The sequence below is a fragment of the Bactrocera dorsalis genome, chromosome 1 (genome assembly GCF_023373825.1).
Source record: "Bactrocera dorsalis isolate Fly_Bdor chromosome 1, ASM2337382v1, whole genome shotgun sequence".
In the NCBI taxonomy this organism is placed as follows: Eukaryota; Metazoa; Arthropoda; class Insecta; order Diptera; family Tephritidae; genus Bactrocera; species Bactrocera dorsalis.
The window spans coordinates 96,234,488-96,252,929 of NC_064303.1; the positions used below are offsets into that span (position 1 = coordinate 96,234,488).

General features: G+C 37.0%; 1 protein-coding gene across 2 annotated transcripts in view; it reads left to right on the forward strand.

Annotated features, from left to right (window-relative positions):
• Positions 1 to 15,830, forward strand: part of LOC105228780 (uncharacterized) — a 40,252-nt gene extending 24,422 nt beyond the window's left edge. For both annotated transcript variants that reach the window (XM_011208748.4, XM_029551331.2), the window contains exon 3: positions 13,630 to 15,830. In XM_011208748.4, the coding sequence (XP_011207050.2) occupies positions 13,630 to 13,794 (165 nt within the window). In that variant the 3' untranslated portion in view covers positions 13,795 to 15,830. The remainder of the gene's footprint in view (positions 1 to 13,629) is intronic.
• Positions 15,831 to 18,442: the final 2,612 nt, after the last annotated feature.

The following is an 18,442-nucleotide window of genomic DNA, read 5'->3' on the forward strand; positions in this document are numbered from 1 at the left end:
CTTTGTGAGGGCAAAGCAAATAAGAACTCCTGTGGTCGGACTTACAGATTGGCAAAACTCTGAACACTCTGAAGGTATGCGAACTGAAGTGTTTAAGTCTTGACCTCCCAAATGAGGGACAGTACCTTTGCGACTGCGCAAGTTGGTGGCCCAATGCTGGCCAAGCTTCCGCAGTGCCTTTCCTTGCTAGCTTATAAGCCTTACAATTCGATCCCGCTATGGCCTGGCACCCATACCAGTCTTATCACAAAGACACTCGATGCTATTGATAGCGAGGTTAAGCACTCCTCGACCCACCTAGAACGAACTGTAATAAATTCAAGGCTGTTCTGCTATCTGAGTGAGTCTATAACTACATTTTATCTTATCAAGATTCAATTTTCAGATAATAGCCTCAAAAGGGGAGTAGGAAGAGCGGCTCAGCATTACAATACTGGTCTCTATGTGAGCTCGGTACTTTGGACTGTTGTGGATATTATCAATAGATTTGTGTTAGACTCAAAGCGCTTCGTCACATTATGAGCGAATTTTGATTGGTAGTTACAAGTTTTTGGTATCATAACGGAACGGTGATACAAATGTTTATGTGGAATTCTTCGTATAAACGTCGCGAGTATCAGTCCCTTAACCCAACCTAATCGTAGTGTTTAAACTTCATATTTGATTTTAGTTCCAGCACTTCATTTTCTAAGCTCAGTATGCATTTTTGAACTTTTCATCTCCGCTTTTTTCTGACTATTTTGGAGTACGCTACTGCCTGAGCATTAAAAAACACGTCTGACATTTTGGTGTGAAGAGGAAGCTTCATTCACGTTTTCTTACATAATGACAAGCTAATTTTTCACAATTATTTTCAAAATCATTAATCATTTTTGCAAACTTTTTCAGCTACTCTTCAAGTCATTGCAGCAAGTAATAATTTTCGCGATCTCTGTTTGTTGAGTAAAAATTGCGACTAAACAAAATATTTGTTAATTTAAAGCTTTGAAGTCATAGATGTGCGAAGTTTGCACATCAGACAGCATATAATAAAGCAATACTAGGAAAAATATGGAGTATAATTAAATATTAAAAACTGTTTATTAATTCCGTCGACCGCCAGTCTGCAATCTCCAATCAAACTTTTCATAGTCTATCGGTTTCTTTCCGCTTGCCTATTGCCCCAAATCTTTATGCATTTCGCCTCCTACCACATATCTTCGTTAATACGCCAGCCATTCATAATTATTAGCGGTCAAAATCATTCAATCGCTTACATATAATATTAATACCCATTCATCCGTTTTAAAGCCCGCGGCATTGATGGCTTTGATGCCCAAACCGTTTGCGGTTGAGGTCAATCGTCAATCGGTGATCGGTAATCTATAATCGCAATGTCTGACCACAAACGACTAACTGGAGTAATTTCGTAGCCGATCATTAACCGAGGCAATGAAAATTTTATTTGCAGACCATTTTGCTACTATGAAATATAATTTGCTTTGATTTTTGACGGTTGCGCGGCACGCTTTGATTGGAAGTTGCAACTTGTGGGCGAATGCCGCATATTTAATTACATTTGTACTGAAATTTTTTGTTGGAAAGTGAGATATGCGGTCGACTATAGGATATAAAATAATTTAATTAATTACAAATAATACCGATTTAGTAGGCTGATGCTTAGGTTAGGTTAAATGGTCGATTCTGCAACAAGCGCCAATAGAGATCACACTATTACAGCTTAGAACGCCAGTCCATTATGATGCCTATAACTACAATGTGCAGATATATAAACTCTCTTTAAAATTGACAAAGCGCTTTGAGTCTGTCATAAAGGTAAAATCAGTTTCGTCTAACTCTTCATCATCCAACTTTCAAAAATTGGGTACGACAAGATTTTTAGCGTTACGTCATACTATACAATTTCCAGTAAGAACTCTAATGTTTCCGGCAAGAAAAACCTTGTTAAGAGTAAGTAGATCTCCTGAGTTCTGGTCTCTGACAGAAGGCTCTTGCGGTCATAAATGTCATCGACTAACGTCTATCAAGCTCATATTAAATAGGTCCTTAGGTCGATTATTAGAACGCAAGAGGATGATGGTTGTCTTCTCACTAGGTCATCGACTTTGTAGTTTCTAACGATTTCGATATGATCAGACACTCAAACAAGTACAATAACGAAAAAGCTAGATTTGATTGATAGTTAGGTGTATTTAACGACAGTTTTACCCCACGGCGCTCCAAAGCACAGCGGATCAAATCAATGCGTTTGTCAGCGCCCCGAAAATGTCTGGCATTTTCAGCACCAATGTGGAATGCCAACCACCTTGGTAGGGTTCGAGGTCTATCTAAAATCTTTGCCGTACCTTAGGTCCGGTACCCGGTTGCATAGTAACAGAGTCCTTTCCAGAACACTTACTGCCTTTTCGACCACATACCCCGCACTAGCTCCAGAAGCCATTCCACCATAACTCTTTTCAGCACTTTTCCAAGTACTGGAAGGAGACTGATGTCCCGATAAGAACGAGGCTCGCACCTGGTCTTATCAGAGGACTTCCTTTGCTTTTTTCCACTCACGGGGGACCCAGACATTCCCAGAGATATTCCGGAATGAACTTCCACAAGCTCTTACACATCTCTCCACTCAAACCATCAAAACCTGGGGATCGATTAGACCTAACCAGGCCAAAGGCCCGACTTCCCATCCTCTAATGGAAAGACATGTACCTTTTGTGCTTGAGGTACCCGCACCTCCGACCTGGAATCTAATGCATCTAACATAACCCCTGCACACTCTCTCCAAGACGATAATAGAGTGCCAACGACACGAAGAGAGGTGAAGATAGTTAGAACAGACAGATTTTGAGCGTACAATCAGCTAGTTCAACGACAGTATTGCGGATCTGTTGCCGTAGTGATTGCTTACGTGGATGAAAGAGGCTATTACAATAGGATGTTCGAAGTCGAATCTGTGAACGCTAGGCTGTTTTCGGTATAGCAATGAACAGCATCCTAACGTGTAAGTAAGGATCTCAGTATTGGTAGCTTTAAGTGATTGTCAAATATCGATTTGTTCCTGGATATCAACAGCATCTTAGTTTTATTAGTCGTAGAGGTTCAAAGTACTTCTTCAATGCTGTTCGGTATTTCAGACGGACGTACTCAAATGACATATAAGTAAGAATGAGGATATGAATTACTAAAAAGTTCACAGATAACGTTGGAAACGTAACAACAAAGTTGCTACCAGCGGTTTTGAAAGCACCTAGAAACATACTGTTAGACATGCCTGGAAGGTAGATTACTAGATAGTAGAAATAGAAGAAGAAGAAAGTACAATCTAATCCTCATAAATCCACCAACATTGCCGCTCACTGCGATAAACCGAACTGAATATGCGACAAAGTCTTAGGTCAATACCATGGCGAGATAATTAAAGTACTGTTGTTAAGGCCGCATAACGGTTAATGTAGTTTTAAAAAAATCGTTGCTTTTAACTTTGAATATTAATTTTTGCTCTCTTCTTAAAAACCTCGAACTCGGCCAAACTTCTTGTTTCGATTTATTGTTCCTCTCAAAGTCTTTCATATGTACCTACGAGTATGTCTGCTCAGTTTTCTTTCGCTTCCGGCATTCGTTTGCCTACAATGCACTTCGGTTCACATTTCAATTTCACAGCATTACAGTTGTAGCTTACTGACGTCATAATCACGAAGCTTTTCGCACTCGAAGGTGATGCGTTCATACATAGGTATATTTTAGCCACCTTGCCAACTACTCGCTTACCTCTCTTCGCTTTTGTGTTATTGCTGTTGTTGTTGTGTTCGTATGTGCACTATTTTGGCGCTAATCCAGGTCATGCACTTGAACCGAAAACTTTTGTTTTGCTAACCTACAAAAATATTCCCTTTACAAAAGCGTCGCTGTGTCGCAACAATAAAAACAAGCTGTGCGCTTATTATTTCAGTGGAAATGTTGGTGTTTTCCTACACAACGCACCATAGGCGAATTTCTGTATTTTTTGTTTGTATGTGCGTACATTTGCACTTCATGTTGTGGTTGCGGCGATTTCAATTTGTTAAATAAAATTTGAATTTTTTTGCAATTTTTCTTATTTACGTTGAGACACTTAACTACACACACACTGACTAGTATAGATGATAAATGATTTTCTTGCATTTAATTATCTGCAACGCAGCCCTGTTGAGCGCTACCCACGCTTTTCAGTGTAAATTACTTTTATAATATAAAATATAGTAAGCGAAAGTTTTAAAACGATTTATAACGGGTGATTTTTTTGAGGTTAGGATTTTCATGCATTAGTATTTGACAGATCACGTGGGATTTCAGACATGGTGTCAAAGAGAAAGATGCTCAGTATGCTTTGACATTTCATCATGAATAGACTTACTAACGAGCAACGCTTGCAAATCATTGAATTTTATTACCAAAATCAGTGTTCGGTTCGAAATGTGTTTCGCGCTTTATTTTGTTCAGCGATGAGGCTCATTTCTGGTTGAATGGCTACGTAAATAAGCAAAATTGCCGCATTTGGGGTGAAGAGCAACCAGAAGCCGTTCAAGAACTGCCCATGCATCCCGAAAAATGCACTGTTTGGTGTGGTTTGTACGCTGGTGGAATCATTGGACCGTATTTTTTCAAAGATGCTGTTGGACGCAACGTTACGGTGAATGGCGATCGCTATCGTTCGATGCTAACAAACTTTTTGTTGCCAAAAATGGAAGAACTGAACTTGGTTGACATGTGGTTTCAACAAGATGGCGCTACATGCCACACAGCTCGCGATTCTATGGCCATTTTGAGGGAAAACTTCGGACAACAATTCATCTCAAGAAATGGACCCGTAAGTTGGCCACCAAGATCATGCGATTTAACGCCTTTAGACTATTTTTTGTGGGGCTACGTCAAGTCTAAAGTCTACAGAAATAAGCCAGCAACTATTCCAGCTTTGGAAGACAACATTTCCGAAGAAATTCGGGCTATTCCGGCCGAAATGCTCGAAAAAGTTGCCCAAAATTGGACTTTCCGTATGGACCACCTAAGACGCAGCCGCGGTCAACATTTAAATGAAATTATCTTCAAAAAGTAAATGTCATGAACCAATCTAACGTTTCAAATAAAGAACCGATGAGATTTTGCAAATTTTATGCGTTTTTTCTTTAAAAAAAGTTATCAAGCTCTTAAAAAATCACCCTTTACATATATGTACTTGTATGCATGTCTATTTGATTCCACGGATTGTACGTTTTGTGAAATGGTAGTGATTAATATTGATTAACTATTTACCTAATTTAAAAATGGCTTTGAAAATTTAAAAAGATATGCACAAAGTCTGATGTCAAAGAAGAGTTATTCCCTTCAAGATGTCCGAAGTAATATGTTCTCGATTTGTTGTGATCATCAACTTTGTGGGAGGTCAATAACCGAGGTTGTTGGTAGTTACAAATTTGAAAAAAGTGAAGCCTAAATTCCACGGACAATTTAAACCTACAGATCAAGCGCAGAATAACTCTAGCCAAACGATGCTACTTAGCGATCGGTACGCAATTAAGATCACATCTCTCTCTCTCTCGACGAAGAAAAATTACGCCCTATTAGTCTCGTATCATTTCCATCCTATTATACGGCGCACAAACACGGACAATAACGATCCGAGATACGAAAACACTTGGATCATTCGAGAGAACTGTTCTTTGCAAGATCTTTGTAGCAGTCCGCGTGAGCGATGAATAGCGAAGAAGATGGAACCACAAACTGCTGAGCTCTATGACAGCATGGATATGGATGAGCGCATATGAATCCAACGAATGCGTTGGTTAGGTCAGGTTGTTCGCATGAAAGATGATGCTCCAGCGATAAACTACTCGAGACCCATGGGTGCACAATGGAAACAAGGGCGTACAGGCATCCAATGGCAGGAGCAAGTGCATAAAGGCCTGTCTGATCTTGGCATGTACCTACAACAGGTGTGGCCTCGCAGAGGATAGAAGCAACTGGTGAAGTGTTGTGTTCTTGGCTCAGATCGACCCAGGGTTGCAGCGACATTAAAGAAATAGATGTTCTTGCTAGTTTTTAAGTTATTTTTTACAAAGTAGTGTGTGTTGTTTGGTTTAGTTTAGGTTAAATGGTTGATTCTAACAAGGATCTCACTTGGACACTCTATACGCCGATTTGTTGTGGTACCTCGAACTATTTGAAAATTTATTATAAAAAATCTCATAAATCGACAAAGCGTTTCGAGATAATCACAAATTTCCGCTAACTATTCTGCAGAGCTGTATCAATCTCAGTATTGTAAAAACTGGACAATGAAGGAAATAACATCTGTATTAATTTATTTTACAATTTATGCCCGAGTGGATTTGTAGCATTGCATTAGGAATACCTTTTGAACAACGTCCAGAAAACTCCTAATATAATTGTAATATTTGTAACAAAATGATTTTTGGAAAGGGCAAGTAGTTCTGAAGTGATGAGATCCAATTCACTCCCAATCCGACGTGAGCGGAGTAGGGCCTCTTTACTAGCTGACGTAACTACGACAACACTACCTTACATATTCGAAAATAACTTTATTTATTCGTTGACAGTGCGAAGAGTGGTGTATAATGGAGTTTTACAGAAAAGGAGATGAGGATAATAATGGAAATGAGGTTCACAATCCACGAAACAAATTTGAATAAACTAGGGATTAAAAAACAGTGACAATCCTGCAAAAAATATGTCCTAAGCCGTGGAGTGGATATTTCGATTGATTTATTTACCAGAGCTCAGACCCACATTTTTGTTGGTGTGACTAGCTGTTATCTCAGTCTCAAAAAGTTTCTACATCTCCGCAATTTTTTTCTTCGAGAATAGTTTTTTTTCTAATTTAAAGAACGCAGAACTAAAGAATATTATTATTTCTAGGAATAAAAGAGGCACCTGTTTGAGCAATCTTTTAAGTTTTTTCAAGTTGGGATATTCGCATAGGTATTTAAAACTATTTCTGAAATCTCATGGCATGATCCCAAAAACTTCGTTTCTCTTCACTCTTAAGTTCTTAGATCATAAATCTTGTATTGTTTCGTACTTATAGTGCTTTAATCGGTACATTTTCGAGATTTGTACTTATTAATTCAATGATGATTAAATAGCGCTGGAGCTAGTAGTTTATCGTGTTGATCTCTTTTAATACAACTCTAAGTTAGCTTGAAAGTTATGCTGCTTGCTTTAAACGTCTTACTAGTAAATATGTATCTTTCTCTTTCTTGAATATTTAAGATTTTATTAATGTCATTTGAAAATATTTTCGTTCATCTTCAAAAACAGAAAAAGAAAAAATGATGCGAAAAACTAAAACAGTTTCTAAATATAATGAATTTAATCAAATTAATTGAAATAATCAACTGCTGAGATTAGTGCAAGATTTACAGGCCAAAAATATTACGAGAAATAATTTAGGTATTTAAATAATTAAATGTGCCGTAGTAAAAAATTATTTACGACCGCATAGTTGTCAAGTGACAGAGGAATACATAAACTGCTTTTCCGTGTCGACTCGCAGATACATATATACACACTAGTATACAAGTATATGTATATATATCTCCATATATAAAAATATTTCTTTAAGCCGCTATTATAATCATCATTACACATTTTTTGGACTTAACACCGTTATTGCGCAGGTCAGTTCAGCCTAAATTCGTGCGTCTCGTTTACGAGCTGACTAAATATAGTGTACAGCGTGGAGACCTTAATACGCTACCAAATCGCCTTGAGTAGCTTAGCGTTTCTCACTTAAGGGCACTAAGGCAGCGTTGTTCCCGCATGCCTGAAGGTGAGCGCGCGCTTTAATGCGTATTTATATTTTAATTGTTTCTGCGGTGTGCAATTAAAATGTGTAAAATAAAAAACAATAAAAACGCTAACACATTATTTACACCTGACAAGCAGGCATTTCGCACGTCGCGAAGTTGAACTTTCGACATTACTATACATTAAGCTTGACTTTAGCCGGACTTAGCTGGCTGGTATGGCATGGCCGGTTAAATTGTTCGGACATTGTTGCTACGTGTAGATATGTAAGGCATTTCACATAAAATAAGCGTGTACTTTTATTGAAATAAGCCGGAGATTATTTTTTTTTTTAATGAAAAGATAAAACAAAAGCAGTGAAAGGGGTAGAGGTTTCAGATCGCAAGCCTTCAGCTTGAGAGAGAGAAAAAATTGTATATAATATTAGTTCCAAATATGTCTCTTCTGAAAATTGTGAGCCTCGGCGGTGATGTGCAATAGAATTTAAGAGGAATACAAAGGCTACTTTAGGTTGAAATCGGAAAGCATTCTGCTTCAAGGATCCTCATAGTTGGAGGTCGTGTCGAAGTATACAGTATGCAGAACCAGAACTTAGCTGAACCTTCTTTACTTGATAGGCCATTACTAACTCGACTAGGCAGAGAGAGAAAGAGAAAGATAGAGGGAATTAGAGTGGTAGTTCTCGGTAGTGATACACTATCTTCCCAGTGATAGAGAGAGAGAGAAAGGGAGAGAGAGAGAAAGAGGGAGAATAGAAAGAGAGTAGCTGTTTTCAATAGTAAGACCACTATATATATCTAAACTTTCTACAATCTAGAATCTATATTAGAAGGATAACGGTAGTTTGTTTTCAGTGAGAGATTGCAATCACTTCGAATATGTTAATACAAAAGAGTCCGTCGAGGCCGAAATAAAAATTACAATATATTTTGCGATGGAAATCTGAATTGCTATGATTAAAGAAACTCAGAGTACAGCTGCCAGTTGCTAGCACAAACTCAGCTGGTTATTTTACCAAAGAAAAAATGCAGATTTTGCCGCATAGTGTAACAACAACGAACCAACTTAACAGCAGGTTAAATAGTTAAGTAATTGAATTTTTTTTACACACGTAATACTAATCTAATTACTCTTAATTGACTAAAAATAATAATAAAATAAGGCGATATTAAGTGATGACCACTTTTCCTAACGCCCATTAAATTTTCGAACTTTTCAACACATTCCTTCGCCTATTTATGTAAGAGTCGTTTTGCCCAAGATGTTCAAAAGTGATAATAAACCGTTAAGTGAAGTGAGAGGTAAACTGAGATTGAAGCAAGTACCAAGGAAAAGTTGATGGAGGACCACTTGTAGGTATTAATGCGGAAAGATATACATGACGTAAAATACAGGGGTAGTTCGAGGAGTAAGATTTTAATTTCTCTAAATATAAGGCAAACGGGTTAGTAGTCTGCGTAACAGACATATCAAAAAAATTGTAGAAGGTGATGACCAGAAAGTTCAAACGTTAAAGATGGTCTTAAATTAACAAAGTTGGACCTACGTTGACACTTATTAACATCACCAGCTAAATCATAAGCCGGGAGAACATATCTGAGCGGTTTGTTATAGTGCGAGACTATAGATAAAGTGACGACTTCCTCATACGAATGCTTCTTATGACAGTTTTCTCTATCATCAATGTCGAGAGCAATGCGAATGGGTAGAAGACTCTACGTAAAATCTAACCTATGGCGAAGAAATGTAGATAATTAAAAGTTTGAGCGTAGGTTAAGTGGAAGGGTTCACCCAAAATCGAAAACATGGTATCTGACCTGGACAGATATTTGTCTTTTGTGTTACCCATAAACTGCTGAAAGTGGATCACTAAACCCTCATAGATCAACGAAGCGTTGTTAGCTTAAATTCGTTAAAATGTTTAATATAATGGTATATCTACCGAGATAATCTGCCAAAAGCTTGGCAGTGCCGAAGGAGATGACGCCACCCAGGAGGCGCTAGACTCAAAAAGAATGGAACGCTTCCAGGGTATGGAATAATGGACTTTATGACGACTCGAATGGATTAGTATGTTTTAGTTCCCTAAAGTATTGAATACGTCTTAAATTAATTTCCTTCGTGAAATACTACATGTCTTACTCTAGCACAATATTTTTAAATCCCTGATTTATCGAGCCACCATCGTATGGAAGCGGCACACTTGTTGCTAAGGCAAGAAGAGCATCAAAATAATTTTCAGATAATGAAATTAAAGTGTCAAAGTGGGGAGCCATCATGAAAACTGTTCAAATAAAAGCAACAATAATAACAAAATGCGCTGGCGTAATAAAGGAAAGTGTCTGGCTAATGCTAAGGTAGCTTTCCGCGCCGGTGTGTGGGTAGTTATTGAAGCAACAGGTGCTGTCGGACGCCCTCGCAGCCAACAATTACGGCCACTATTTACTAAAATTAACCGAAAATGACAGAAAAATTGTGGCATGAAGAGATAAGTTTGGCTAAGTTAATAATTAGGCTATATGAAGAGTCCAAACAGTGGGGCAAATGGCTAAGAGGAGCAAAGTAAGCCTCGTGGTAGCAACAAAAACAATAAAAAACGTAGGCACCACATTACGCCGCATACCGCAATCGAGCGATCCGCTACACGCTGTTGCCACCAGCTTCGTCTACGGTCCAATATCTGCTCGCTGGCGTCGTTGTTGCCACATTTTAATTAGCAACAATTCATTTGTTAAAGTTAATTTGTTATTATCGCGTCAGCGTAAGTTTTTAAGCAACACTAACAACAACAAAAACAATGAAAGAAGCAGCAAAGCAGTATTATGGTTGAGATTAGAGCGTAGACTAGGCGAGAAGATAAACACGAGTATGTACATAAGTGTGAGTCTGCGATAAAGATTAGACAATGTTGATGAGATCGCACTTTTGACGCTTATGAGCGCAACAGCCGCCCCAACAACAACAACAATAACGGCAGCAGTCTACTGCAGGCTATTATGCGCTGTCATTATACACATGTTTCTGTATGTGTTTGTTTGCGTGTCAGTTGCCACCGCTACCTGCTGTTTGCTTGCAACATCCACGCCAAAGCGCTCGTCTCCAAGCGGCTGCAGCTCCAATAAGGTTCGTGCGGGTTACCCAAATACACAACACACTCCATTAACAATGTTGCTATTATCACATTAACACATTTATTTTTGCCGCAGCGCCGTGATTCGCAGAAAATATACATATAAAGGATTGTATATATTCGAATTTCGGTTGGAAAATCTGCAAACTTCCCACACACAGCGTGCGTGAACATAGACGATTTGTTTTGTCTTCTTCTTTATCTATTTTATGCTTGTGATTACTTTGTATGACCGCATATAACTATTGTTGTTGCATCTGTTGGCTCTGTTGTGCTTGTTGCGTGTCGAAAATGTAATAGTATTGAATGTGCTGAGGATGCTGTTGATAAATGAATGCGAATTCTTCGTAATAAATGTTAAATATTTTAGTTTTCGCTTAGATAAGCAAATTTTTCTTATACAATCATTGGTTTTCTGACCTCATATATAGTTTCTGTGCGAATGGCAGGTATCTTGTCGTGGTGCAGGTGTTTAAGGATATACGGCATCTCCCAACCGACATGAAGCTGCATGCGTTCGGACGTCAAGCGGCACTTAAAACAATCTCTGCCTTCGAGATCAAAACGGTACCGGTGTAGGAGTGTAAAGAATGACTCAATAGTCTATCGGAACGTAACAAAGGTATAGCTGGGAATGAACTGGCTAATAACTATATCCGCTCCGCAGCATCCACTAATATGGTAGAAACTGAAACCTTCATCGCGGTGGATCCTCATACCATAAAGGAGCTGCTCAGCAAAGAAGAAGGAGCTAGGCAGAGAGAGACTCCATTCCCAATCCAGGTCAAGTTGCTAATGGGAGTTATAACATCAGCAGGTTAAAAATGTAATCAACCCCTCTAGGAACAAACTTAGGCTACTTGTCGCATGCTACACTTTACAGTGGCCAGTGGCCACTTACATAAAACATCTTGAGCAAATTGCCGGGCCTGAAACTCCAGAATACCTGCTAATCGTCTGCAGACGGAGGATAAAGGCCTTTGGATCAATGTTTCCTAATAGGGATCATATCGCCTCACTAGCACATAGCAGTATATTGGACTTTATCAAGATGCTGGGGCTAGGTGGGTCGTTGTGACTTAGGAGAGCGCAAAATAGACCTTAGGTCGCGGTGCAATCCGGACTTATTTTTCTGATCTTATCATACAAGTATATGGTATATATGTTTGTGTCTTTTTAGACTCTTACAACATGTTGTATACAGAGAAAAATAGTCGAATATCGATATAGGGTTATATATATAAATGATAGGGGCGGTAAGCAATTTGAATTCCGAGTGACTGTCCGGCTGTCCGTACGTCTTTCTCTGCAAGCGTTAACTTGTGTAAAACTTGAGATATTGCAATGAAACTTGGTACACTTGATCCTTGACAAAAATGTGAAGATGAGTTAGTAGACTGCCACGTCCACAAAGTGTCATTAATCGAAAACCTATAAAACGCCATAGCAAAGCACTTAATTCAGATATACGAGAATTTCTAAAGCGGTTGCTGTACTAGAGGGCACTAGTGGACTAGAAATTTAAAAGTAATGAATATTGTCCCGCCTTCTAAGAGAATTAATGTATCTCCTAAACCAGTAAAGCTGTCAAATGTGTGAGTTGTTTTTCTAATAAATGTGCATCTTCGTATCCAAAATCAAAATGGATAAAATCGGGTAAAAACTTGCCCAACAACTCATATAACTTACAAGCCTTTGCACCTGAATGTATTGCCTTATCTTTGATCCTGGTAAGTTGGAGAAGTATGAAATATTCGGTTACATGCGAATTTAGCCCATCCTTAACTGTTTCTGCCGCATTCATGATAAAATTAAGTTGAAGAAGAGAAGAGGATCCTCTCAAAAGCGCTTTCGACAAGAGATATGATTACTAATCCATCTTACTAGCATTGGCAAATGAAATCTTTGGTTCTCATGAATTCGATTATTACCACGGTATCAATGATACAAGTGATCTGCGTATGGATTAATAATTCCGGTTGTCTTGATTCTGTTTGGGTAAATATGGTATGATGACAAAAATGCGCCATGCGTCATTCACTAGTAACTCCGAACGCTTGGCGGTGAGATAGTTATGTATCCATTTTATAGGCCGGACCGTGCATAAAGTGTCTACTATCTGTTCCTATTGCAAATGAGTTTGCTGATGGAAAAGTCCCCTCAAGAGAGGGCTGTGAAAGTCGACTGTCCCAGTTTTTGCCAACAAGGAAGCGGGTTCTATGACAGTGGCATTATGAAATCGCCATCAAATTCGCGACTAGCTACAAACGAGGAAAGGAACAAAGCGGTTCATATCTCTAACTACACTTGGTAGTGAGAGAGTGCTAAGTAGACCTTAAAAGAGCATGGAACTCTTTCGTTATTATTCAGACGTAAATGGGTAGTTCAGAATTGATCACATGTTTTCGGGGATTTGTGAAGAAAAGCTCTGAAACTGAAGTCGAATTTTATAAAGCTGAGAACTGTATTTGAATTTGATAAATTATGTATATATTGTCAAATACTGTGTATCCATATCTACTCCTATATGTAAGAGTTTGAATTAAGACTCAAAGGCAGTTGATCTAATTGAAATTATCACATTATCAGTAGTAACTTTTGTAGATTATAATATATATAGTAATATACAATTTGTTAATATCTTCGACATACGACCACATTTTAACGAAAGCATATTCGTCTATTGTTTCATTATACAGATTTTGGAATCCAGCAACGAAGAACAGCGACCACCCAACGAGGCTAATGGCAATACATTGGCACAACGTGCCTCCTGGTTAAACAAGTTGAATGCCATGGATGGTGTGGATACACAACGAAAATATGGCACACGTGGCATCTACGACAATGGACGTTACTATTAAGTTACCAGTCGCGATGGAAAAAAGTAGAAAAACATGAGCAAAGAAGTTAAGTGAAGGCGTTGACGACCAAAAAATATAATGAAATTAAACCAAAATCACATTGAAGACAAAAAAGATTAAGCACGAGGATGGTAATGTGCCAAAATGTACAGAGAATATAGAAAGTGAGATAAAAGGGTTAGTTATATATAGAGATACATTTTTGATTTTGGAATTGCCAATTTTTTATTTAGTGCACGTTATTTAAATATAATGGGTTAAATAATATGATAGAGAAATAATTTAAAAATTTTTCCATGTTATTACAAGCTCCTTAGCAGAAGAGAGATTACACTTCCGCTTTATTGAGTTATATACGACTGGAAAGCTTTCACTCTAATAATTTCAATGTTATTGGAAGGTTTTTAGCAAGAAATATATAGGGATAAACGCTTTAGATTTATCTGTTATTGAGTTATTTTTCTGTTCGAAAGCTTTCATTGTCGGCTCATGTAGAGCCAAAGTATTCATAAGCAAAAAAGCTTTCGTTATATTAGGCCTGAAAAGCTTTCACTTGGGCTTTACTTGAGTCGAAAGCTTTCATGAAAGTTGTTATAGTTTGTAAATACTTTTAATGTTTCAACGAATCTATTTGTATATACTCACAAATGAGCAGTATTCGCTGAAAGCTTTGAGAGTAGGCATTATTGTGGTTTCAAAAGCTTTCAATCAATTTTATCAAAATATAGTTAATTAAATTTCCCAGACGTTTAAAAATAGCCTATTGAAAAGTTTTATATTCAGAAAATTGAGCTTTAGGCTTAAATGCAAGTGAAAGCTTTCCATAAGCTTAAGTAATAAACATTTTAGAAACAGGAAATAACTTTCATTTTATCTGTGCACTTTAGAATTTCTACTTAGTGAATGGAAAAATTTTGTGTCTTTGGAGCTTTCAAGTTCTTTGAAAATATTTGCAAAATTAAAAAATATTTGGTATGAAAATTTATTAAACCTTTGAAATAAGAAAGCTTTCAAATTTTGCATTCTAATTCAAAAGCTTTTTTGAAGCTTTTTAAAGCTTTTAGTTGTATCAATTGAACTTTTTATATAAAATTTATTGTTTTAGGGGTTTCCCTCTTCTATATATTTAAAAGGTGATTCCATAGTCAGAATGAAAGCTTTTGAAGTCGAAGGCTTTCATGCTACGTTACTAGTTCTCTCTCTGTTAAGGAGCTTTTGGGTTCGTGTATGTTCTTTGACTAATACCTCGTGTAAATTAACTTATTTCAGTGTTTATTTAAATATAAAAGCTTAGAGCTTAGTGAAAAAGGCAAGCTTACGCATGCGAATAGAATTTTCGAGAAAGCTCATTGATTTTTTAAATCCTTGCAAATTTATAAAAACAAAATACTGTTAATTTCTCCCAACAAAATAACAACAATTCGTAGTATATACATATTCATTGATCTATATACTCGTATGTATGTGCTAAACCAATTTGAGTAAAGAAAAACTTTTAATGTTCCTATATATGTATGTAACAGCAACAATAATTACCCATATGTATGGATATTATATTTAGCTTTTAGTAGAAAAATGTTTGCCATAAAAATGTTATTTTTAGCAATTTAATCATTCATAAATGGATATTGTGTAATTGTATTTAAGTGAGCGGCGGACAACAAAAACAACTGTTATGTATTATATGTATATGTAATATGTACTAAACATCTACTCCTATCTATTATAACTGTAATTGTAAATGTTGACATGAAAACAATAATTTTTCGTAGTTTTTAGGCCAAAGCAAATACAAAAGTGAAAAATACCGAAAAAACTTTAACAAACTAAATGAGTTAACAGAAAATATTTTAAATTAAATTATATATATATACTTATATATATTTATAGTCAAGGCGATAGCAAAATAATACGTTCTATACCAAATGAAAACATTTTAAGTGAAATTTTAAATAAATACTCACATATATACTCGTGCATATGTATGTTGTATCAATCAAACCTGGGCAGCTTTATGTTTGAACAATAAATAATAAAAAAACTACAATATTTATTATTGTTTTATTTTTCATGTGATGCGAAAACGGATAGTTTTTTTAATGGGAAAAAGTGAAGTAAAAATTGAGAGCTTTCATGTAAAAGCTCTGCTGAGAGCTTTCATGAAAAAAGCTCATACTACTGTGGGAATAGAACTTTTCAGTTTAAATTTCGTGCGAAAACCCATTTCTCGAAATATTTTATTTCTTTGTTGGTGTGACTGTCAGTGATATCTGTGCCAAAGGTCTTACGGGAATCGTTGGAATATCGGAAGAAAGATCACTTGGCCTAAAAAAAGTGAAGGCACGATTGGTTCCAAAATCATTCAACTTTTTCGAAAAACTGCCACGCGTTAACGTCTGTGAAACAATGGTTTCTGACTACCATGATGTCATGAAATGTATTGTTAGTGGCGATGAGTCTTGGATGTATGCATGCAACTCGGAAAACATACGATCAATCAGCCTCATAACGTGGTAAAGGTGAACCGAAGCTGAAAAAATCACGCCAAAGCAGGTAAAAATCAAGGCTATGTGGACAGTTTTCTTCAATTATGGAGGTTTTGTAAATCCCGTATTCTTTTCGACCGTTCAAACTGTCAACAAGAAATACCAGTTGAGTATTCTACATCGTTTTCGTGAAGCCGTTGCACCACGATAATGCACTGAACGCACACTGCATTGATTCTTCGTGAGTTGTTCGACAAATTTTTAATCAATATCCTGCTGCAACCTCCGAATTCGCTTCATTTAGCTGTGTGCGTTTATTCAGCGAATTCACTTGATCGGCGAGTAAGATATATAGGGGTTTTCAGCATTGTTTCCTTTTTTCATATTTTTATATATAGCTGCCCTATAGAGTTAAACGTTGGATGCACTGAGGGATTAAGAGCAAGATTTCAAAATAGAATTTATGGTGGTGAACATTTCCGGAAGACAAACCGATTAAGGTAAAATATTCAAATTCGTTCTGGACAAATTTCTGGAACACATCAATCAGCACTGGAGTTGGATGAAATCAGGTGATAACCCCGTATCGTCTAAGGTGTAAAATTTAATGCCTCTGGAGTATTATTATATGAGGAGTGCATATCACGGTTCCGTTTAAAACTACTAAAAATACGATAAATCCATAAATATATACTCCAGAGGCATTGAATTATACACCTGAGACGATTCTAGAGAACCTTATTGGAGACTGCGTCAAAAAAGGGAAAAGGATCATGAGCGTGGATATTTCGGTGCAAAGTCACATCTCTGGACTTACCCGACCAATATCGACCAAACATACATATATTATCTATTGTTATCTTGACATTCCTATGTTACGAAAACGAGCGAAAGCATGGTTGTAGCTTACTTTCAATATTACACAATTTTGAGTACCATCTGATTCCTCCACTTTCCAGAATGCAAATCAGGCACCAATAAATGTATCGGGATAAAAACTTTGAGTGCAAACCTGCCCAACCTGCCTCTCATATAACGTGAAAATCATTGGATAAAGGTATTTTCCTGGGTTTGACCCTGGCAGCTTGCAAAGGAATGAAATGTTGGGTTTCACCTGAACTTACCCATCCTTACTTGGTTAGAATGCATTTGAAAGACGTCATTAACGAAATAATATAATAACTTTGAAAGTTTGAGAGGGCTTCTATGTTCTATCTACCTCAGTTTTTTTGACTATTATCTTATTTTATACAAAATTGATAATCGCCTTTTCTGTGTCTTTCATTTATTTGTTACTTTGAATTTGAAGGTTCAGAATTTTAGAAAGTTATTCTCTCCCTTTCGCTTTCAGACTTAAAACATTTGAATCTCTTAGACACTGGTTTCATTTCTTACACTGAAAAAGCTATACTTAAATTCAATTATCAGCAAAAACAACACTTACTAATAAAATATTATAATCAACTCGTTAAACTCCAACTTGTTTACTTCACCAAGTGCTTGTGCACCGAAAGGCTATCAATGAACCGAAATTATTTTTACAAATGTAATGCAACACCAAAGCAAAGTAAGTAAGTATATTCTTACAACTTACGTCAGTGTGGGAGATGTCTTCAAAGAAATTTTCGAAAAAAAGCTTGTGTGTAATAAATTTGATGAGGAAGGTCAAGGGCCCTCACCAAACCGCGTCATCATTCATTCGCTCGCTAAGTATGTAAACAAAGGCGGCAAAAGAACAATGTAAATGATGACATCAACGCACACAAGAAAAAGAAGGAACACACAAAAAGTACGCAAGTCAACCCAAAAACAAAAGCGGTTTTTGTTAAGCTGTTAAGATGTCATAATTAGGTCGGCGTTGTCACTTAAAAGCAACTGTCTTTAGCAACGCTTGTCCCTAACGACAGCAAAATATGACCCTACTCCGAAAAAAAGGTATATTTACACATGTGTATGTGTAAGTTTGGAAGTAAGTATGTGTGTATGTGTGATTGTTGCCTTTGGTGTTGGCGCTGCGGTTGTCACTCTTGTTTTGCGGTCATGTTTTGCGTTGTTGCCTGCTGATGACGTGCGAAAAATTAAGTATTGCCACATGAAAACAGCGAAAAAAGCTGTAGGGAAGAGCATGAAAAAAAGGAACCAAAATGAAATGAAATGTTAAA